General features: G+C 36.2%; 4 protein-coding genes across 5 annotated transcripts; 1 reads left to right on the forward strand and 3 right to left on the reverse strand.

Annotated features, from left to right (window-relative positions):
• Positions 1–951: 951 nt before the first annotated feature.
• Positions 952–4,086, reverse strand: LOC111436041 (inositol-3-phosphate synthase-like). The gene is made up of 10 exons (XM_023073719.1): positions 3,549–4,086; positions 3,415–3,483; positions 3,123–3,258; positions 2,764–3,011; positions 2,325–2,551; positions 2,129–2,244; positions 1,875–2,051; positions 1,543–1,731; positions 1,382–1,444; positions 952–1,284 (listed from the first exon to the last, which is right to left on the reverse strand). The coding sequence occupies exons 1-10, from the start codon at positions 3,734–3,736 to the stop codon at positions 1,165–1,167; spliced, it is 1,533 nt and encodes a 510-aa protein (XP_022929487.1). The 5' UTR covers positions 3,737–4,086; the 3' UTR covers positions 952–1,164.
• Positions 4,087–10,429: 6,343 nt separating this feature from the next.
• On the forward strand, positions 10,430–15,416 carry LOC111435873 (low affinity sulfate transporter 3-like). The gene is made up of 10 exons (XM_023073443.1): positions 10,430–10,959; positions 11,030–11,078; positions 11,165–11,372; positions 11,442–11,622; positions 11,697–11,765; positions 12,776–13,006; positions 13,081–13,494; positions 14,569–14,762; positions 14,859–14,935; positions 15,018–15,416. Exons 1-10 carry the CDS (start codon positions 10,609–10,611, stop codon positions 15,236–15,238), a joined length of 1,995 nt encoding a protein of 664 aa, XP_022929211.1. The 5' UTR covers positions 10,430–10,608; the 3' UTR covers positions 15,239–15,416.
• Positions 15,417–17,303: 1,887 nt separating this feature from the next.
• Positions 17,304–18,967, reverse strand: LOC111435909 (agamous-like MADS-box protein AGL104; the record flags this gene model as incomplete). The annotated part of the gene is made up of 10 exons (XM_023073509.1): positions 18,783–18,967; positions 18,653–18,706; positions 18,517–18,535; positions 18,352–18,413; positions 18,156–18,183; positions 17,986–18,047; positions 17,804–17,903; positions 17,674–17,727; positions 17,472–17,599; positions 17,304–17,400 (listed from the first exon to the last, which is right to left on the reverse strand). Coding segments are annotated over exons 1-10 (789 nt in total), but the record flags the coding sequence as incomplete, so codon positions are not given.
• Positions 18,968–20,658: 1,691 nt separating this feature from the next.
• Positions 20,659–23,561, reverse strand: LOC111435865 (DNA-directed RNA polymerases II, IV and V subunit 8B-like). 2 transcript variants are annotated; one of them, XM_023073434.1, is made up of 6 exons: positions 23,510–23,539; positions 23,397–23,474; positions 22,633–22,738; positions 22,332–22,489; positions 21,144–21,238; positions 20,659–20,930 (listed from the first exon to the last, which is right to left on the reverse strand). In XM_023073434.1, the coding sequence occupies exons 3-6, from the start codon at positions 22,703–22,705 to the stop codon at positions 20,819–20,821; spliced, it is 438 nt and encodes a 145-aa protein (XP_022929202.1). In that variant the 5' UTR covers positions 22,706–22,738; positions 23,397–23,474; positions 23,510–23,539; the 3' UTR covers positions 20,659–20,818. The 2 variants fall into 2 exon arrangements, with proteins under 2 accessions (XP_022929202.1, XP_022929200.1); XM_023073432.1 differs by having other exon boundaries at positions 23,397–23,561.
• Between the last annotated feature and the right edge of the window lie 44 nt (positions 23,562–23,605).

Consider the following 23,605-nt stretch of genomic DNA (forward strand, 5'->3'; position numbering starts at 1 on the left):
AATTGAACCAAATTTTGGATCGATAAAAACATTTAGTCAAACCAGGAAAAAAAAATTATAACCCAACCAAATCCTTAGAATTTGGGATGGGTAGTTGGGTTATTGGTGACAGACTATATGAACACTCCTAAATCGAATCAAAACATATACTAATTTTTTAATCGGTTTTTATTGTTATTGAGCGAATACTTACTAACAAAATTACAACTTTACGTGGTGTGCCTTTTGCTAAAGTTGATTGGTTTTACGTTTGAAATGAAAGTCGAAGCGAGTGTAAGGCCAAATAAGAAATGGACACAAAGCAAATGCATAATATACACGATTTACACTATTCCAAACAGTTTGGAGATAAGGTTAGAGTCACTTCAAGGGCAATGGAATCCTTTTACTATTAAGAGTTGTTGACCAATGGAATTTGTCTTCTTCATCCAAATTATTGGTGCCATTTTGTGGTGTTAAATATAAGCCCATTTGATTATTGGGTTGTCCCACCACCTTTCAATTCGATAATCAAACACAAAATTAATCACGTTTTTTTAAAGGGAATTACTTTTAGTTACATCTCTGTCATCTTATCGGGTCAATTTCCTTTATATTGACGGTTAGTAGGCCTCCATTATCATTACCTTTAAGCTTATAGTAATGTGTTACAATAGTTCGATCAAGCAACTGAAAACCATAGGAGTTTAAACACGCTAACCAGAGAAATGCATAAGAAGCTGGGACGAAGGTATGCACATGGGTGCGAGGAAGAAATAATACTATTTGACTGTGAATATGTTGGAAGAGTAATTCGAGTTTTAATCTTAACATGATTATAGTTAACGACCTAAGAGAGAATTTAGATTATCACCTATGGTTCACTCATCGTTGTTTGATTGGTGACGAGGGTGTCCTGAAGTTGTGTGACAACGAAACTATGCGATTGTCCCTTATTCTTAAGTTGGGTCGTTACATCGAAAAAGCTAGTTTATTTTTAGAATATGTATAGTTCCATTACAGACATGGCTTGCCCACTAATAAACAACTTCCCCAAGCCGAATATAAAAAGAGGACATACAAACCAAAAAAGAGGAGAGGACCAAACAGAAACTAATTGCATATTTTCACAAGCATATAGAAAAGATAACCAATTTCCTATTAAACTCAGGACACTTTCAGGCTTCACTTGTATTCCAAAATCATGTTGTTTTCAGGTGCCAACCCAACACAAGCTCTCATTATATTCTCCAGCATGGCGCGCTGCTTCGACAGAGCGTTCACCACGGGCGTGCCTGGTGGTACCTGTTTTCACCATTTACAACCATTTTTGGATTCAGAAATGTACTCAAATCATCACATGAAAGTTCAAGGTTTCAGATGGGGTTGTGTAAAAACTTACAAGAGGAGCTTTTGTAAGGTAACTGAGGATGGTGGCCACAGGATGGAAAGAGTGAAACTTTCCCTACAAATCAAACCATTTCATCACTTGTTTAGATTCATTTCAAAATGGAAAACAGACGATGGGTTAGGTTTTTGTTAGGTGAATTTGATCAAACTCACCTCTCCTTCGGCCTTGATTTGAATGCGAGTGCTGAGTTCAGCAAGAAGAACCAAATCGAGTATGATCGGAGCGGCCAACAGAGAGTCCTCGCAGGTGTTGTGCAACACTATGGTGCTTTTTCCACCCATGAATATCTCTGAAGTGTACTCATCCATCGCCCTCTTACTGTCCCCCACGTATGGAACGTACTGAAATTTTCCATTTCAAAACCAGGGAGGAGGATTTAACAAAATTACACTCAATATATATGACAGTTCATATCCAAGATATTTGAATTCCATCTTTGAGTAAGTATAATAGTTTTGATTTCGGGAAACTTAAATGATTATACCTTAATGACCACCACATGGTCAGGATGCTCGCCAGGCTCATAAAGAATGCCATTGCTCGAGACCATGTCATCGACAACGTTACTCTTTGATATCTCCTTGGATCTGAAGGTTTGAGGGGCCGACAGGTTCATTCCATCGTTGTTTCCTAGATGGTTGTAGCTCACTATTGATGTTGGCTGCCACCAAAAGTCCACAAAATATATTTTAGAATACCCAAAATTTTGTAACCCTTTGGTAAAGAATTATGAGGTACCTTAATACCAGCACCAACAAGAAAGTCTACAAGTACAGATTTCATCTTGGTCTGACCACTCTTAAAATCATCCCCTCCAATCAAACTATTTCTATGAATGGCCAAGTCAATCAACCCTGTAAACAAAATCCCACGAAGTTGAGCGAATTCGAAGTAAAAAAGTAGCAAGTTTTACGAGGCGAAGAAAGGATGATACCTGGGACAAAAGTGTTCTGTGGGCTACCATTGATGAAAGGGACATTTTCAAGAACACAAGCAATTGCATACAGTGTGGAAGGAGAGATCTCCGACTCATTTTTGTCCACAGAAGCCAGAAGACTTTCCATTGTGTCATTGAGCCCCACAAGCACATTACTGTATCTCTCTGTGTTGGCAGTCCACAGCACTACAACTTTGTCCACCTTACTCTTTTCCTTAAATTCCCTAATAAATTACAAAGTTTTCAAAAGAGTAAAACTAGATTCCTCACAAGCATATATATTGTTGAAAGCATAAAACGACAGAAAGTACAGCAGCTGCCGCCATATGATCCCACATAGCTCACTCACTTTTAGGAAAACATATAATATGCAGTCAAAGGTTATGAAAACTTGAAAACTTTAATGTTTGAATGACATAAACTGTAAAATATATACCGGATATCTTTAATGACTTGCTGGAGTTGTTCTTTCTTGGTGCCTTTGATAACGTTATTGGCTCGAGAGCCCTGATTCGCAGCAACAAAATCGGGATTGAATATTCCAGGAAGTGGGACCATGGATTCCATGTAGGGTCTCAGCTGCTTTTGCAGATCAATATCAAGGACCCTAGCTCTGGCCATGGCATCGGCCAAGTTCATGTCACTTATGTCCCATCCTCCAAACACAATATCATCAGGATTGACCTGGGAGAGATTTGAATCATTTTGCTAAGCTAAGCTCAAAATCATAATGTAATCACTATATCACAAACCCATCAATCTCCAATTAATTGAAAACAGATATATGATTATTACCATGGGTAGGAGGCTCTTAAATGGAGCATAGATCTCCTCGCCATCAATAGAGCCAACCCGAATGGAGGATGCTTGGGTTAATGACCCAAAATAATTGGCTTGCTGAACTTTATCCTTGGTTGCCCAAGAGATCCCTCTGAAAAAGAGTACCCATCATCCAATTTCAGAAACAATACAACAACATTATTATATTCACTAAACAACAAGAAGACATTCATTTTGGGCAGAATTTCAATTAAGAAATAATAAAATCCCAAAAGGTCAAATCCAAAATGGAGAAAGAAAAACTTACTCCCGATTGGCTATGATGCCTCCAGTGAGAGTACATCCATTGTTTCCTCCCCATCCAACGAGCATCATCCTATGAAATTCAAAAGTTAGGGTAAAAAAAGAAAGCAAAAAACGGATTGAGAAGGAAAAACAAACCCTAATTTGGGGACACGAATGTCAGTTTTGAATTCATATTGAACGGATTTGGGCTTAACAATCCATTGATAGGTTCCATTTCTGTTCTCGTGAAGGAGCTCTGTAGTTTCGTAATTGTAAACGGAATGAATCTCATGATCGGTGTACTTAACGTTGGGGGATTCGACCTTGAAACTATCGATGAACATTTTTCCCGAACAGAGACGAAAAAAACAAAATCCAAGGAAGAAGGAAGAAGGAAGAAGAAGGCGCACAAATAGAAAAACAAAATGGAGGAAGAGAAAAGAAAGATGTTCCCGCTTTCTTCTCTTTCTGAATCTCTCGATCTCTCAACTGGTGCGGTGCTCACCGCTTGGAGCGGGCGCTCCGGATTTATAGACGAAATTGGAAGGGGAAATCGACACGCGTCGCAAGATAAGCACGCGTTGAAGAGCCACCACTGTGGATGTCGAGGATCTTCTTCTCCTCTCCTTCCATCCTCCATGAAAACGGAACGGAACAGAAGAATGGCACGTTTTGCTAAGGAAGAAGATAACACTCAAAAGCTTCCTCCGTTCTGAGATATGGTTATCCCTTTCACAACGATTTGTATAATTATCGAATAAATTTTATATTTTATTAATTAATGATGGATTAAATAATGCTAATTGTTATTTAGTTTTGAAGTGTTTTTTTGTATTAATGCTTTTAATTTATTTAAATCCGACATTAAATAAAAAAGTTATGTGGCTGGTGATGTGGCATTTTGCGTGATCGATGGTCACAATTTTGCTGATGTGGCACTCACATGATAAAAATTTGATGACATGGTATGTGACGAGGACTTCACCTATCAACTTTTTTGCTTATGTGGAAGATGATGTGGCCCCACATCGAACCAAAAAAATGCAACATATGACGCAGTTTAACGAACGAACCCAAAAAAAATTCGAAAGCCAAACCTAATGTACTTTAATCATCCTCATCAACGTCGTCACCGTAGTCACTAAATAACCCGCTTATATTTTCTTATAAATGACTTTATTTTGTTGATAGTTAGTTGATGCAGTCGAAGAAGATGTCGGTGTAGTCTCTCGTACATTTTATATGCAAAAATAGAGCGGTGGCTAATAGTTAAAAAGCTCATCTCTTCGACCCGAATCAAAACATCTTTAAAAGAGAGGAATATTACCACAATTCAAAAAGTGATAACAAAGATGCTTAGAATCTTAGGTTATTATGAAATTAACGAGACCTGAGTTCTTATAAACTACATCTTACGGGAGAAAATTACTCAATTTTACGACTACATTGTAGTTGTTGATTTCAAGAATGAGCGATTGCCCTTCTCTAACTTTTACTTGTAAGAGAGGACAACTAATGTGTTCGACTTATTCAACAGGGTTCTATGATGGGTCTGCGGTTTATATATTGTAATCTTTATGAAATCAAAATAACTAAAGTTTCTTTTTTTTTTAAAAGAAAATTATATTAAAAGATTATGCAAAATACACGTTGAATTTTTTACAATAAATACTACGAAGAATCGTTAGAGAAATTCTTTATTATATATTGTAATCTTTATGATATTCGAATTATACACCGAACTTTCTTGTTTGTCAAAACAAGAAAAAGAGGTTGGTTGAGCGCGTGGTGACTATATCATAATAGATCCGAACAGCTTAGTAATTTCCATATATGCCCCCAAACAATGAACTTATTATCTGGCTCATGCCATTCCCTTTCAACATCAAGTGGGCATAGCCCCTTGTCCTGATTTGTCTTTTTAACATCATGGCTTCAAGTGAGGCATTCTGCTACTTGTTCATCGGCCAATCATGGGTATCCACGTAATCTATATATACATATATATTAATCTATTTTATAGGTTAGTACTAGTGAAACAGTCAAAGGTTACCGCTAACCGATATTGTACTCTTTGGACTTCCGGTGGACTTCCAGTTTCGGGTTTTCTCTCAAGGTTTTTAAAACGTGTCTGCTAAGGATAGATTTTTATATTCTTATAAAGAATGTTTTGTTCTCCTCTCCCAACTGATATGGGATCTCACAGTCCACCCCCTTAAGAACCAATGTTATCACTAACACTTGTTCTTATTTCTAATTGATGCAGTTCTCCTATCTAATGCATGTGGGATCTCACAAATAGTAAAGTTAAATAAGTATTCATCTCGTCATAAAAACGATACACGTGGGACTAATTACAAATATTAGGATGATAAAGTATGTAAGATAATTATTATTATATAAAAATTTTAAACTACGAATAATTTAAGGTCGATTGATACTCATTTAATCTTTTGTTTTCTTATTTTTACTTTTAAAATTATATAAAACAAATATAAATTTAAAAATGGTAAAGCTAAAACAAATTTTTTATTAATTAGGTCTAAAAAGATTAGGTTTTTTTTTTTCATTTTTTTTAGAACTTTGACTGCAAATTTGGCTTAAAATTTAAGCAATATGTCAAATAAAAAAGGAAAAATAAAATGATGATTGGAGAGAGCCCACATCATAATAAAAAATTAACTTACGTGGCATCCAACAGAGAAAATTGATGACGTGACATGTGATGTGTTTAGGATCTCATAAAATGGGGTGGGAATATGTGGATTAAAATAAAAGAAAGAAAGAAAAAAAGAAATGAAATGAACCCGACAAAGGGGGGAAGTTGACAAACGTGTTTATTAAGGGTGGGGGCCATCTCCTTTTGCATGTGAGATTATTTTATTATTGTTAGTTAAATAATTTATGATCCGAAATGAATTTAGGTTTAACAACTCTGAGGCCACACTGATATTGTCCACTTTAGTTCATTACGTATCGTTGTCAATCTCATGGTTTTAAAATATGTATAATAGAGAGTGATTTTCACATCTTTATAATGAATGGTTCATTCCACTCTGCAACCGATGTGGGATCTCAAAACGTAACGGGCCAAAACATACAATATCTACTAGTAGTGGTATCGGGATGTTACAAATGGTATCAGAGATAGGCACCAAACGGTGTGCTAATGAAGACGCTGGACTTCGAAGGGGGAGGTGGATTGTGAGATCTCACATTGGTTGAAAGGAGAACGAAATATTGTTTATAAGAGTGTGAAAACCTCTCCCTAGCAGACGTGTTTAAAATGGCGAAGTTGACGGTGATACGTAACGGACCAAAGCGGACAATATCTGCTAGCAGTGGGATTCTAATAAATATATATATTATCTTGACCTATAAAAAAGAAGCTCACACCTAATTGGTGTTATGCCAACATGCTTCGATGATTAACACCGTGCTTAGATAATAATAGTGATGAGCTAGGTCAGGATAGTAATGTTGGATGAAAGTCTCACATTAGCTAATTTAAGGAATGATCATGGATCTATAATCAAATAATACTATCTCAATTGGTATGAGGCCTCTTGGGGAAGCCCAAAGCAAAGCCACTAGAGCTTATGTTCAAAGTGGACAATATCGTACCATTACGAAGAGCCGTGCTCCAACTTTGATTATGATTTTTTATATTAATTTCGAATGCACTTTGAATTATTGGAATTCAAAAGAAAAATTATGACCAAGTTGATGAACAAAAAGAAAAGGAAAAATAAAAATAAATAAATAAATTGAGCTAATGTGATCACGTTGGGATAATTGATATAATGATGTGACAATAAAACATTAAAAAAAAATACATGACATGTGACATTCTCAAGGAAAGAAATGGAGGGGACACTAATGCTATATGATAATACGTGGATTATAATAAAGAAAAAAAAAAGTAAATGAATGAACCTAACAAAAAACACGTGCCATGTAAATAAGACATAAACAGTCACCAACCTACTGGTAAGCTCTTGTAACCTCTAGATTTAGCAGGTGACTATGAGTTTTACTCTAGCCTCTAGGTCTATTGCTTTTGTTGTGCACAATCTTGAGTAACTAGCTTAGGTTATGCAATGGTAATCAATATTCGGTGTTGAGGTACTACCTCAACGAACACTCACTAACAAGTGGAGACAGTATGGTGACTGCTAGTCTGTTTGTCGTCTAGGGGAGGTAGTTGACAAACCCATCTCATAAACCATGTAGTTGACTAAGATCAAGGGCGCTATCTCCTATATGTGTTAGTTTTGCTGATTACCAACATGATCAATGTCCTCCCACAGAACGGATCCACAACACAGAAAAATCTATCCAAACTCTCTTAGATCACATGCCCGCTTCACGCCTAGCTCAATGGTACTGTACTATCCGCTTACAAACTATCTTTATTGGGCTGTTGGAGAGAGGCTCTTCTAAATGCATCTCAACCCTCAAACGGGCTGTTGGATTGTGGAGAAAAATGGCCCACGGCCCACTTTTGAGTACAGCCCCATTTGGGCTTGGGTTCAATCCCTAGGGTCTTATTTTTTTTATTAATTTAACTTATAAATTTTAGATAATAAATGAACTCATATCAATAATCTTATTTTTTGGTTCAATCCCTAGGGTCTTATTTTTTATTTAGATAACTTAATTCTTAGTAATATTCATATGACTCGATAATTCAACTAACTCAACCCAAACCATATGGACACGATGTCTTTTCGGTCAAGAGTAAACTGAATGTCGGAAAAATGAAAATTTTGTTCACTTTGCAGGTTGACATTTTTTTTGTCTGACATGAAAATAAGGTTAAAAATAGTGATTTGAGTTATGAATTTTATTCCGGTGGTTTAGGTCACAAATCCAACCAGCCTTACGTTATATATATATATATATATATATATTAATAAAATAGAATTTATTTTTAACATTATCAAATATTTGCAATATTATGAATGGTTAATGACGTGTTAAACTAAAAAATAATTATATTTTATTTAAAAGTGAAATGTATTGTCATGTGTTGGTTAATGACGAAATCAAATTGCCACTTAAAATTATTTTAAATTAAAAAGTAGCCTCCACTTTATTAAATTTGCTAATAAATAAAATGTTAATTTAAGATCTAATATTTTAATTCTAGAATAAATATTAAAAAACCCATAAACTAAATAAAAATAAAAAGGACGTAATTTATTTAACTATAGTTCAATTCAATTAAATTTACACGCGTATTCAATATTCTTTTGAATAAAAAAGAGAGGGAGAGAATGAAAAGAGGAAGGAATGGAATAAGAAGTGTCCCGATACAACGTATAAGGATTTGTAACTGTAGTGTAGTGGGCTTAGTGGATGCAATATGATAATTTAATAAGGATCGGTGGTTTATAGACTCATGATTTTGCTCCCCCGATCCATCACTTTGAGTTTAAAGCCTGAAGTGGGGTCAACTTAAGTATAAGTCAACTCTGTGTTATCGACCAACAGATTAAATATTCTAATTTTTAGATCATAAAAAAGAATTAAAAAAAATTAAAGTGCCAAAATGATCTTTTATTTATTTATTTATTTTTATCTTTTAATTCTCCTTGAAACAAGTCTACATTCATTCACTTCCGTTTGGCTCCTTTTTAGCCATCCCCTTTTCTTTTCTCATTAAAGTAATGCCTTTTGTGTGGGCAATCCACGCCATCCGTAGTAATAATAATGTCCCGTCCTTGTTGGAACACAATCTAGTGCCTGATTCTAATATCATTTTGTAACAATTCAAGCTCACCGCTAGCAAATATTATCTATTTTGACCTTTTAAATATCGTTGTCAGTCTCATGCCAGGAAGAGATTTCCACACCTTTATAAGAAATGTTTCATTCCCCTTTCTAATCGATACAAGATCTCACACCCTAACTTAAAATGTTTCAAAGGCTAAAACGTTTTTCCGTAAATAGTCGTGGTTATGTACGGTAAATTAATGACGAATATGACTAAATCAACCTCGAGCTTTAGGCATTAATTTAATAGAGCAATTAGCTATAGGCATGGCACCTTGGAGGCACCTGATATGTTGGGTAAAAGCATTTGCATTTGACAACCTTGTTTGATTCTTCTTCTTCCCTTTACCTTTACCGAAAAGTGAGTATTAATTTTCATCGACAATTCTAACCATTCAAAACATTTTAGAAATGTACTTTTATTCTTTTTTATATTATAAAATACTGATTACATCATCGACAATTCAATAATATCAGTCTGTCAACATGAGTATAATTCATTGGTTAGAAAACTATATTCTATAATAGATATTTAATAAATATCCTAGGATTAAATTATAAAAATTTGTTTGGTTTGTATTTTAGTTTTTCTTTTATTTTATTCAACAGTTATATAAAAATTATCAATTTAAAAAATTCTCCATATTTTAGATTGATACTAATAATATGATAAAGAAATTCACTAACTTTATATTATATATAATATAAAGTTTGGATTCCAAATTAATTCAATCCATTCAATTGAATTCCCATCATGTTGACTCATTATATTACTTACTTTTTATTTTAATGTTTTTTATTCTCTCTAATTTCACTTTTTTCTTTTTTTACTTTAATCAATGAAAATAAGTACACTAATTTGTTCCATTATACATATTTTAATACCAAAATATTGGGATCTACAAATAAAAAACTTTCCTAAATATTGCATCATCGTGACAATATTGACAATATTAGTTCTTAAAACTTTTTATGCATAAAAAAATTGTGTTTTTAAAATTTTGATTTTTTTTTAAAATTTTTCGTGTGACAAATAGTGACAGATATGATAGAGAAATGATCGAACAAAAATATAATTAAATAAAACAGAACGACTGGACACCCCACATATAGAAATTAAATTATTAATTATTAAAATTTACCGATTAAATTATTTAAATTTAGATATGATATTTGAATAAATGAGAAGTATATGAATAAATGAGGAAATAGAGAGATTCTGAAAAAATAATGATTAAGAACAAAAATGACACACAAGAATGGGTTGATTTGGAGTGGGTTTATATGGTGGGAGCTGTGTCTCTCTTTCCCCTCTGCGGCGTCGATTCATGCAATTAACCTTCCGAATCTCACCAACCTTCCTTCTGACTCGCCGGAACCTCACCGAGCTGTGTCACTGACACACAGCTCTCCCGACGTTCCCCCAAACACTTCAAACATGTCCGTCGCCAACGCCGACATATCTCCAACTATGTTGGAGTCCTCGACGGTCAGGGATATTCCCGCCCTTGACATCGACAAGTGCAGCCCAGCGGACAGGGCTGAGTGGGTGACAAACCCACCAGAGCCGCCGGGAATTTGGCGAGACCTCCTCAACTCTCTCCGAGACACCATGTTTCCTAATCCGACCAAGCTTTTCTCCCCCAAAAGAAACACCGGAATTGCTCTGCTCGGTACCCTTTTGCAGGCCGTCTTCCCTATCCTCTCGTGGGGCCGGAGCTACAATCTCGCCATGTTCAAACACGACATCTTTTCCGGCCTGACCCTTGCCAGCCTCTGCATTCCCCAGGTAAATTGTCCTCCTCTGTTTTCACTCTGTTTTTGCTCTGTTTTCTTTCATTTAATCGGCGATGATACAGAGCATTGGATATGCAAATCTGGCGAAGCTTGATCCACAATATGGCCTCTGTAAGTTCAAAGATCAAAGCTTTCCATTTAAAACAACCTTAATTTCGTGTTTTGAGCCTTTTTTTTTTTTTTTTGGTGGGTAGCAGATACAAGCATTGTGCCGCCACTGGTTTATGCAGTATTAGGAACTTCAAGGGAAATAGCCATCGGCCCAGTGGCCATAGTATCTCTGCTTTTACCGTCGCTGATCGGGAAAATTCAAGATCCCGCCGCCGACCCACTTGCCTACAGAAACCTCATCTTCACCACCACTTTCTTCGCCGGAATCTTCCAAGCCGCCTTTGGGTTCTTACGGTCTGTCTCTTTCTTCTTCAAATTAACATAATTAAACCCATAATTCTGAACTTTTTTTAACCATTTCAGGCTGGGATTTTTGGTCGATTTTCTATCACATGCCGCCATTGTTGGGTTCATGGGGGGAGCTGCCATTGTTATTGGGCTTCAACAGCTCAAAGGATTGCTTGGCCTCACTCACTTCACTAACAAAACTGATATCATCTCTGTTTTGGAAGCTGTGTTTGGATCATTCCGCCATGAAAATACTGTAATCAATTCATTAAACTCAAACAAAATTTAATTCTCTCCTGAGATTCATTTGATCTTAAATTTCATTTGCAGCGGTGGAACCCATTGAACTTCATCATTGGCTGCTCCTTCCTGTCGTTCATCCTCATCACCAGATTATTGGTAAGCTTATAGCTTAAATCATTTTCTTTTCTTATGACACCGTACGCACCATAATAGATACTAGATTGAAATGGCTAAATTCTAACCTCTTTCGTTCCGCGTGGTCCGTGTTTCTACCGTATCTTTTGCGATATCGTTATGTTATTTCGTTCTTGTTTATGAGAGTGAATATTATAAAATTACAAAATTACCCTTAAGACGAGAGAAATTGAGAAGCATGTCTAATTTAATCTCTTCTACTCTGGGAATTGATGGATGTTATCTCCATGTTGACCGTGTTTGATTGGGCATATGATTTGATGTTATGAATTTCATGCATTAAGGCTTGACTATCCTAACCGAAAAAGTTATGACACTCTACTTACCATAATAGCTAAAAGATTTAAATGAACTTAAATTATAACGTCTTATTTTCTTTACCAATTTTAAGTTTAGTTGACTTAATGTCTGAATGCAAGGTTCCGTTGTTGACTTAATGTCTGAATGCAAGGGTCTGTGTTTAAGATTTGGAATCTGAACATAGAACCTGTGTGCTTCAGCGTTTGTACTGCATCTTTGTGATATGGTCACGTTATTTGCTTCTTGTTTTCCAGAGTGAATATTATAAAATTACAAAGTTGCCCCTCCTGCCTAATTTAATGTCTTCCGCTCTTGTTTAATGGAGGAAGAGACATTCTGTTTTATGCTCTGCATGATTGACGGATGTTATCTCTCCGTTGAGCTTGTTTAATTGTGCATATGATTGATGTTATGACTTTCATGCATTAAGGCTTGACTATCTCATTTTTGTTATGTGTTTGAAATGGAACTGTAACCGCTCAAGCCCACAGCTAGCTGATATTATTTTCTTTGGACTTTTTCTTTCGGGTTTTACTGAAGGTTCTAGAGGGATAGGTTTCCACGTCCTTATAAAAAATGTTTTTCTTTTTTACTTTTCAATAATGTGTGAACTCACAATCTACCCTTTCGGGGGCAGCGTCCTCACTTACATTGGTTAAACTCATTTATAGGGAAAAAAGTACAAGAAATTATTCGGGTTAGCAGTCATAGCCCCACTGTTGTCTGTAATCCTCTCAACCCTTTTGGTGTTCCTCACAAGAGCCGACCAGCACGGCGTCAAGATCGTAAAACGAGTCCCCGCTGGGCTCAACCCCATCTCCGCTCGCCACCTCCAATTCCACAGCCCTCAAATCTCCCAAATCACCACCGCCTCCCTCATCGTCGCCGCTATAGCTCTCACAGTTAGTTCATTTCAAACCCTAAACCCTAAACCCTAATTCATTTCAACGCCATTAATATTCTTCCACGATTTCAGGAAGCTATTGCTGTCGGGAGATCCTTCGCCTCCATGAAAGGATACACCATTGATGGCAACAGAGAGATGGTTGCCTTAGGCTGCATGAACCTCGCCGGCTCTCTCACTTCTTGCTACACAGCCACCGGCTCCTTCTCCCGGACGGCCGTGAATTTCACTGCCGGTTGCCAGACGGCGGTTTCCAACATAGTAATGGCTGTGACGGTGATGATATCATTGGAGGTGTTAACTAAGCTGCTCTACTTCACTCCCAACGCCATTCTAGCCTCCATAATTCTGTCGGCACTTCCAGGCCTCATTGATTTTCATCAAGCTTACAATATCTGGAAAATCGACAAGCTCGACTTCTTCGCCTGCCTCGGAGCCTTCCTCGGAGTCCTCTTTCTATCCGTCGAGTTCGGCCTCCTCCTCTCGGTATCTACCTTCTTCCTCTTACTCACTCTCGTATCTAATAGATTTTTAATTTTTACGTGCTCAGAATCGCTAATAACGTCTCATGCATGATTTTTTAATGTGAAAATATAATTCGTAAATGAACATTATCGTTATTATCAATGTTGGAAAACATTTAAAACATTTTCTAACTATCGAAAACACTGTCAGTCTTACGTGTTTCAAACAAAAACACTGGAATTCAAAAATTAAAAACAATTACAAAATAAAATAATTTAAATGATGAAACGCAAACATCCTATTCTATTATATTTGCAATGCCGCCGTCATCCGTACATGAGCGTTTTGCCTTTACCTAGAGAATAGAGATAAGTCCTAAGAGCATGATTGCATATATTTGCATTACTGTGACCCCTATAGTGGGGTCACTTACATGCACGACTATTCTATGCATGTGTCATCATCTCTATTTGCAATGCCGCCATCATCCATACATGTGCGTCTTGCCTTTACCTAGAGAATAGAGATAGGTCCTAAGAGCATGATTGCATATATTTGCATTACTGTGACCCCTGTAGTGGGGTCACTTACATGCGCGACTATTCTATGCATGTGTCATCATCTCTATTTGCAATGCCGCCGTCATCCATACATGTGCGTCTTGCCTTTATCTAGAGAATAGAGATAGGTCCTAAGAGCATGATTGCATATATTTGCATTACTGTGACCCCTGTAGTGGGGTCACTTACATGCGCGACTATTCTATGCATGTGTCATCATCTCTATTTGCAATGCCGCCGTCATCCATACATGTGCGTCTTGCCTTTACCTAGAGAATAGAGATAGGTCCTAAGAGCATGATTGCATATATTTGCATTACCATGACCCCTATAGTGGAGTCACTTAGGGAGTATTGTTCGAAATACGGCTATTTTCCAACATGATGTTCATTTAAGAGTTCTATTTTCCAACATGATGTTCATTTAAGAGTTATATTTTCGTATTAGGGGATAAGCAGGAGACGTTAGTAGCGACCCGGAATAACATTTAGATTTTATTTCAAAAACTAAATCCTAAACTAAAAATTGTATGCAGATTGTGATATCATTTGCAAAGATAATTCTAATCTCAATCAAACCTGGGACTGAGATTTTGGGTAAACTCCCTGGAACTGATACCTTTGGTGATATCCATCAATACCCAATGGCCCTCAACACTCCTGGAGTCCTCATCCTCCGTGTTAAATCTTCCTTGCTTTGCTTCGCAAATGCCAACTTCATCAAAGACAGGTAACCCGACTGCCACAATGTAACTGACAGACAGTACATTTCAATTTGAGATTGTTTTACGAGACGTTCGTAAGCTGTGTTTTATCCGTGATTTAGGATTCTGAGGATGATCAGCAATGAAGAAGATGCATCAGGGAAGAGAGGCATTCAATTCCTAGTGATTGATTTCTCAAGTTGGTTCATTTCTTGTTCTTTTTTTAATTTTTTGTTTCATGGGTTATTTTACTTATATAAAGCTATGTTGTTTCTATGTAGATTTAATGAACATTGATACTTCTGGAATTGGTTCTCTTGAAGAACTACAAAGTGGTTTGGGAGGCAGTGGAGTAGAGTTGGCCATTGCAAACCCAAAATGGGAAGTGATTCATAAGCTGAGGGTAGCAAATTTTGTTGGGAAGCTGAAAGGGAAGGTGTTCTTGAGTGTTGGGGAAGCTGTGGATGCATGTGTTGCAGCTAAATTGGGAGCCATGATCTAAATAACTATCACTTTCAATGGAATAAATTATGGAACATTGTTACCAAATACTCCTACTTATGGTTTGTTTCTTGTAATGTGGGGATTTTAATTGGTCTATGGTACCAAACCAACAAATTATGGGTTTGTAAAATATGTGTGATTATAATAATTGTTGGGGAAATCCCATGTCTCATCATATTTGCTTCCTACCAATATAAATATGTTCATATATGTTTGGGATTTCATAATCCGAGTGCACATCACCCGATGCCTGTCTTTGATATCGTTAGTAACCATTTAAGCATATCACTAGAAAATATTGTATCGGCTTTCCTTCTAAACTTCCTCTCTAGGTAGGTTTTCAGTGGGTAGAGTCTTTACACTCTTGTAAGAAATGTTTAGAAATGTTTCGTTCCCTTCTCCAACCGATGTGGGATCTCACATGACATCTATACAAGAAAGCTCACGAGAAGAAGCTGTTAGACAAACATGACTCTTCATAATGGTATGATATTGTCCACTTTGAGCATAAGTTCTCAGGGCTTTGCTTTGGGGTTCCCAAAAGACTTCATACCAATGGAGATAGTATTATTTGATTATATACCCATAATCATTTCCTAAATTAGTGTGGGACTTTCATCTAATAGCTCCCCTTGAACAAAGTATGTCTCCCCTTAATCGAGGCTCTGACTCTTTTTTCTTTTTGAAGTCTTGTCATTTTTTACTATGCCTTCAAGGAGCCTTGACTCTTTTCTTTTGGAGTCCTTTTTTCAACATTTGAGGATTCTATTGACATGGCTAAGTTGTTAGGGCATGACTCTAATACCATGTTAGACGAACACGACTCTCCACAATGATAAGATATTGTCCACTTTGAGCATAAGCTCTTATGGCTTTGCTTTGGACTTACCCAAAAGGCCTCATACAACAATGTACGCTTCCGAGGCTCGACACATTTTTCTTTTTAAAGTCATTTTTTTACTACGCTTGAGGAACCTTGTCTCCTTTCTTTTGGAGTCATTGTTCAACATTTGAGAATTCTATTGACATGGCTCTAATACCATGTTCGACGAACACGATTCTCCAGAATTGTATGATATTGTCCACTTTAAGCATAAATCTCTCATGGCTTTGCTTTGGGCTTTCCCAAAAGATCTCATACCAATGGAAATAGTATTCTTTGATTATATACCCATGATCATTCCCTAAATTAGCCAATGTGGGACTTTCATCCAACACCTCCCCTCGAACAAATACACCTCCTCTTAGTCAAGGCTCGACTCATTTTTCTTTTTGGAGTCTTAGTCATACTATGACTTCTTTTGGAGTCATTTGTTCAACATTTAAGGATTCTATTGACATGCCTAAGTTTTTAGGGCATGACTCTAATTCCATGTTAGACAACACGACTTTCCATAATGAGATGATATTGTCCACTTTGAGCATAAGCTCTCATGACTTTGCTTTGGGCTGAACAATATCATTTCATTGTGGAGAGTCATGTTCGTCTATAACATAGTATCAAAGTCATGCCCTCATGCCCTAAAAACTACCAAACTTATAATCAAAACGTTTCAATAAGAAAACCATCCAAATTTGACCTAAAGAAAGAAGAACAATGACAAGACCTTTAAATAACTTAAAAGCATGAATAATCAAACAATCTCGACCATTTAAAAAAAAAAAAAACAAATGTATACATATGTAAACATCATATATTTACATAGAAACGTAAAAAAAAAAAAATAATAATAATAATAATAATAAATCAATCCCCATTGAGTTGAGGCAACTTGCCATTATCATAATTAGCACTTTCATCACTTGGAGGCATTTGATTCCCATTAGAAATGCTATCAACTTGTTGCTGCGACATCATCGTGTTCATGCAAGGCCCTCCAATCTCATGCTATTAATCAAAATTCATCCTAATTAACACAACATCTTAAACACAAAGTTGGTAAATTTAAGAGGTAAAAGGGAACCACAACCTTGAGAGTTTCAAATGAAGCTTGTGGTATGAATGAGGAGAGGAGCTGCGACGTCGTGTAGTTGTGATGCCATGGTGAGTACCCATCGTCGTTCGGGTTGCCCATGTCGCACCCACCAATGTTGCATGACCCGACATTCATGTTGCCCGCTTGTGTTACTTGATCATAAACCGTACCAGGATATTGACCACTACAAACCATATTCAAATCGATAAATAAACCCTAATCTAATCCGTCGAAGAAAACAACAAACAAAATTACCTTTGAGGAATCGAAGACGACTCAGCCGCCACACAAATTTGATTCTGATTCTGCCCGTTTTCTGGTAGCCAATTCGCTACATCGTTTTCAAACGAAGACGCTATTCCATCTTGTGAATCCAAATATAACTATTTCCCAAATAAAATAATTATTTTACCTAATAATTCATCCATAAATTAATATATACACTTTAATTAATTACCTGAATACCATTCGGTGGATCATACGGAGATAAATGACTATTCAATACATCTTTCTGTAAACAAAAACACGATAGAAATTTGATTAAAACAATATTTTATTTTAGTCTCAATACTTTCATGAATTTATACCTTCCTCTGAGCGATCCGTGCCAACGTGTCGAGCAAATTCTTCTCACATGACTCTATTTCACCATTCGATGTAAACGAAAAAGGATCCGGTTCGAATAACCTTTAATATAAAATATGGAATTTAATTATTTTAATTTTAATTACAAAATTCAATTTAAAAAAAAAAAAAAAAAAAAAAAAACCTAAGCTGCTGTTCAGCAAGTTGAAGCTCATGTCTCAACGTAGCAACCTCTTGTTGAAGCTCCTAAGAAATTAAAGTAATTTTATTCAATAATTATTGTATTTTAAATTCTACATTATAATTTTTTAAATAAAAATAAAAAATGGGATATTACTTTAATTATATAATTACCTCGACATTGGAATTGCTTGATGTAGGACTGTTTGAGGACAAATAAATAAATAATAAATAAATTTAAATAATTTAATATTTTTAGAAAATGAAAAAATAAATTTAAATAATTTAATATTTTTAGAAAATAAATAAATAAATATAAATAATTTAATATTTTTAGAAAATAAATAAATAGAGATGGGTTGATTTATACTTGGCAAGTTGAAGTGCAATATCGTTCTCTGTCTTCAGATTATTCAGTGTTCCAAGTAAAAACTGCATGAGAATTTAAATAATCATTAAATAAAAGAGTTTTTATTTTATTTTATTTTTTATTTTAATTTTAAAAAATAAATGTAAATATATTGATTTTTCATACCTCTTTATTCTGAACAACACTGCAACAAAAAATTGGGGAAAAGGAAAATCAAATTGAATTCGTTAATTTCGGGAGAGAAATCTGGAGAGAATAAACAGTAAAATTGAATTAAAAAAAAAAAATAAGGAAAAAAAACCTTCCTCTGTCATGATCAGGCAAATTTATGTAACGAGCAAGAACATCTTCGATTCTGCAGCGGCGGAGAGAGATTAAGAAAGGGAGAGAGAATGCGAGGAATTAGAAGGGAGCAGGGCGGAGAGAGGAACCTGCGGCGGCCGGAGAAATGGCTGAGGCGGCTGGAAGGAGAGAACATGATGAGTGCGATATCGATATCGCAAAGAACAGAGAGTTCGTATGCCTTTTTGATGAGGCCATTGCGGCGTTTGGAATAGGTGACCTGGCGATTGGTGTTGTTTTCGATTCTTTTGATCTGTAGCTTCACTCGCCCCATCGGCTAACCATTGGAATGGAATCGGTGCGGTTAGGGTTAGGGTTAAATGGAGAATGAAGAACAAGAACAAGAAGGACGAAGAAGACGACGATGGAGGATTTCCCAACCTTGAATAGTGGAATGGGTCGTTTCTTTTTTGGGGAAAAAGTCTTTGCCTTCGTTTTTAACCTCACAATAATTAACTCCTAATTTATTGTTTTTTTTTTTAATTTTAATTATTGAATGATTATTAGCTTTTAAATCTTTACCTATAATCAAATTAATATCTGAGATTTTATTAGCCATAAAATTTAAATTTGTAAATAATGAATGTGACGAAATAAAAAAAAAATGTATAGAATCTGTGAGGGTCTCAATCAACTCACTCGACACACGCGCCATCCTCACCGTGCAATTACTGCCCCTTCCATTTGATTTTCTATAACCCATGCGTATTGAGAGGGAGGACACTGCAGACCTGCATAGGTTGAATTGGATGTTGAGAAGCAGATTTAGGTTAGCTCTAGGAATACTTAGTGACTTCGACTGCTTAGGCCAATCAAGGAAGTGGTTCTATTGTTGGCTTGGTTGGATAAATTGTATGGTGTATGATGTATGATGATGTGTGTCTCATGACATCTACACGTGTCATAATTATGATTGTTATGTTATGTTATGCTATGTTGTGTTGCGTGATGTTTATAATCTATGTTATAATGTATCTATGCCATGTGGTAGAATTATGTTTACGATAGTGATTGCCTATGATGCATAAACATCCATAGGCCATATCATGTAAGTTATTTAAGTACCAAAGTTTTGATAGGAGTTATGAATGCATGATTTATAGGCTTATTAGGTTGTTAATGAATGGAAGTTTGACTTGCATCATAAACTTATGTCATGATTTTTAGCTATGGAACCTTTGCGTGCCATAGACATTGAGATATTCCCTACGATTAGTATGGATGCGTACCTTATGACATTTATGTTCGTCATGATGTTAAGCAGGCTCTTTTCCTTCCTGGTGCTCTTGATGTTTGAAAACATGAGCGTGCACTAGCGTGATGAGCTAGGCCCAAGGACACGTATACGAGTACATGGGTGGGCTTATGAGTGTGTGGGTGGACTATGTAGAGAAATATTACACATCCAACAGACTAGAAATTAACTTAAGACTGTGACATAATGTTTTTATAAAAAAATATGCCCCACCATATTGCATCTGATTGTATTTTTCAACACCAATGAGTTACTTACTGTCACTCCTATTTTTCAAGTTAAAATAAAGCACCCCAGATAACGGTGTCGCTAAAATAAAGCACCCAGATGACGGTGTCGCAATAAAGGTCATTAGAATAGTCAGATTCATGTATGTTCATGTATGTTCGATAGCCCTTAAATTATATCAAAACTAATTTTATTTTATTCAAATTCACATCATTTCTATTCCACCTCTCATTTCACATAAATATCATATTAATATTAAGACCATCACTTTTATGAAATATTTTAAATGAATATCTTCGGTAAATATTTGACATTGTTCTTAATAGAAAAATAAGACCGTCACGCTAGATAAATTAATTTTTTAAAAATTAATATTATTAAGGATCTATTAGCAAATAAAAACAAAATTTTATAGAGTTATTAGGCATAAAATAAAAAATGTAAAGACATTAAATACTTTTTAATAGAAACTAAACATAACGTTAAGAAAACACTTGGTGTTATGTAAAGCCATATTGACTATGAAGATCAATTTAGTAAAAGTTTTGAACGCATAAATTATCTGCAAATATAATCAATAATTAGACAGAGTCATCACACAAAAGGCCATCATGAGAGTGAAACAGCAAGTAGGAGAGATTTTTAGAGTTTTCGGAGGAGCAAAAACATGTTCTGATCCACCCTGAATTTGGCACAGTGGATGGGATCTCCCTTCAACAGCATTTGGAGTCCTCCGAAAGATGCATAAACCTCCCTGCAAATACAACAACCATTGCAGCTAAATCATCAGCGTTGTGAACGCTTTATACGACACGATTGCTAGGTAGCTACTTATGCTAGGAACAGTAAATACAACAACCATTGCAGCTAACCCATCAGTGTTGTGAACGCTTTATATGACACGATTGCTAGGTAGCTACTTATGCTAGGAACAGTAAATCAAGGAAATGTAAGTAAGTTTACTTACACTTTCAAGTCTGAACCCGAGCCTTCATCTGAAAGTTTGTATATTTTACCATGCATGATATACTCAAACTTATCTGCTAGCGATTTCTTCCCTTCCTGCAAAAAAAATTCATCTATGTTTCACAATCTTGACGGCTGAAGTAAAACAGGTTGGTCAAAGTGACCCTGGCTGAAGATGGTTGGGAGAGGAGTCTCATCGTCTAATTAAGGGGTTGATCATGGGTTTATAAGTAAGGAACACTATCTCTATTGATATTAGACCTTTTGGAGAAATCAAAAGCAAAGTCCCGAGAGCTTATGCTCAAAGTAGATGTTATCATACCATTGTTGAGGGTCGTGGTTCCTGACATGGGATTATCAGAGCCATGCCCTTAATTTAACCATGTCAATAGAATTCTCAAATGTCGAACAAAGAAGTTGTAAGCCTCGAAGGTGTAGTCAAAAGTTACTCAAGTGTTGAACAAATGGTGTACTTGGTTCGAGGGCTCCAAAAAAGGAGTTGAGCCTCGATTAAGGAGAGGCTGTTCGAGGGCTTCATAGGCCTCTGGGAAGGCTCTATGGTGTAATTTGTTCGAGGGGAGGATTGTTGAGGATTGTTGGAAGAGGAGTTCCATCGGCTAATTAAGGGTTGATCATGAGTTTATAAGTAAAAAACAGTGACTCCATTAGTATGAGGCCTTTTGGAGAAATCCAAAGCAAAGCCATGAGATCTTATGCTCAAAATGGACAATATCATATCATTGTGAAGGGTCGTGGTTCCTAACACTCTTTAGTGTCTTTAAGGAAAGTTGGAACACCTAGGCAGGCATCTTCAATACTCGACTAATCTATGGCATGTGTCACAAGCCTTGGACACGAGTCTTAACTCGCCTAAATAAGAGGTCATTCAACTTTTTGTGTTACTTTTCAAGAGACGTGGCTGGCTAGCACTAGCACAGCCTTAACAGAACAGCCAGCACCAATTGATACTTGCCTGGAAGTTCGGTGACCCTTTTTTCTAGGCTTTTTTAGACTGCTAGGGAAAATCCTTCTCCAAATTTTTAGTATCAGAGAGAGCTTATGGAGTTATTAAGAACTTTGAAGATACATCTAACATTCTACTTGTGACAAAACAGACATGAAGAACATGAAACGAATGACCCAAGAGCTCCAGCAATGAATTCAATCGAACATGGGGGGTGGAAATTACCTGGCCACTATAGCTGGTAACAGGAGCTCCATCATAGTTCAGCGTGGGAGACAAGACCATCAGAATCTTCTCACCTTCATCAATTGGATATATCTCTGTATTTACATCCAACAGCATATACATGGAAAGCTTCTCACTCCGTGCTTCGATTCTCGAAACTAAAAGAACAATTTTATGCAATCACAACAAACTTAAGACGATAACGAAGTTTCAAGTCTACAAAGGAGACTCAAAGAAAGTTCAAAGACCAGAAAATTATGATTGAAGAATGAGAAAGCAGTAACAAGCTTGAGGAAAGTACCTTTATCATACTTTTTACCATCTGGGTTGACACACTTGACCTTGAAAACATCATTAAATAGAAGCTCCGCCATGTTTATGGGGAATTCACTCCTCAAAATGCAGATCTGAGTTGGTGGGCATGCAACAAATATTACATATGGGATGAAAAGCCAGTGAAAGAAAGCATCAACTAAAATTTGCACAGAATAAGCGTAAAAATAGAGAGGGGATGGAGAAACTTTTTGAATTCGGAATCAAAAAACTCACTTAGCGGAAACGCAAAATTACACCATAAACATCAAAGAGTTAAACAAAAATTAAAACCCCCAAAAACAACCAATACAAGAACTTCAAAGTCTGTCCAAGACCAGATTCTATTGAACAATAAATTGAAACTCAAAAAACGGTAAGAACGAAAAGAGTAAAATCGAAACAACCCGCCATAGAGGTGTATGGTGGCTGTGTCTATTCACATTCTAATATCTGCGACTTTGTTTTTTATTCGAGATACAGGAAAATTCATGTTGACTAGAAACTAAGCAATTTTCAGAGAACCAAAGAACACAGATGATCAAAGGCTTCATTAACAGATACGCAATAAATCAATAGATCAAAAGACAGAGCACACGGCAGTCCAAAAATTCACAATTTGCCGCAAGGCTACTATCCAGAAATTGTGCGAACTTGCATTAAAAATCAATGGCACCATTCTTTCATTAAGACAATTCCTAATTTTAAGTTTTTCAGATGAGAATAGAACGTAGATGGAGATTGGGCAAATACCAATAACAACAACAGAGTAAACAATCAATGCAAACAGCTATGACGGAGGCGGCGCCGGAACGAGCGGAGGAAAGACGTTGGCGGCACTGAGCTACTGAAAAGGAAGGTGAAGCCGGCGCGAAGGAGGAGGAGGTGGAGCACGCAAAGGTTTAGGGTTTACTCGTTATTTTATTTATTTGTATTTTTAAGATTCAGAGCCCACAATTTAA

This window comes from Cucurbita moschata, unplaced genomic scaffold (assembly GCF_002738365.1).
Source record: "Cucurbita moschata cultivar Rifu unplaced genomic scaffold, Cmos_1.0 Cmo_Scf00051, whole genome shotgun sequence".
NCBI lineage: Eukaryota > Viridiplantae > Streptophyta > Magnoliopsida > Cucurbitales > Cucurbitaceae > Cucurbita > Cucurbita moschata.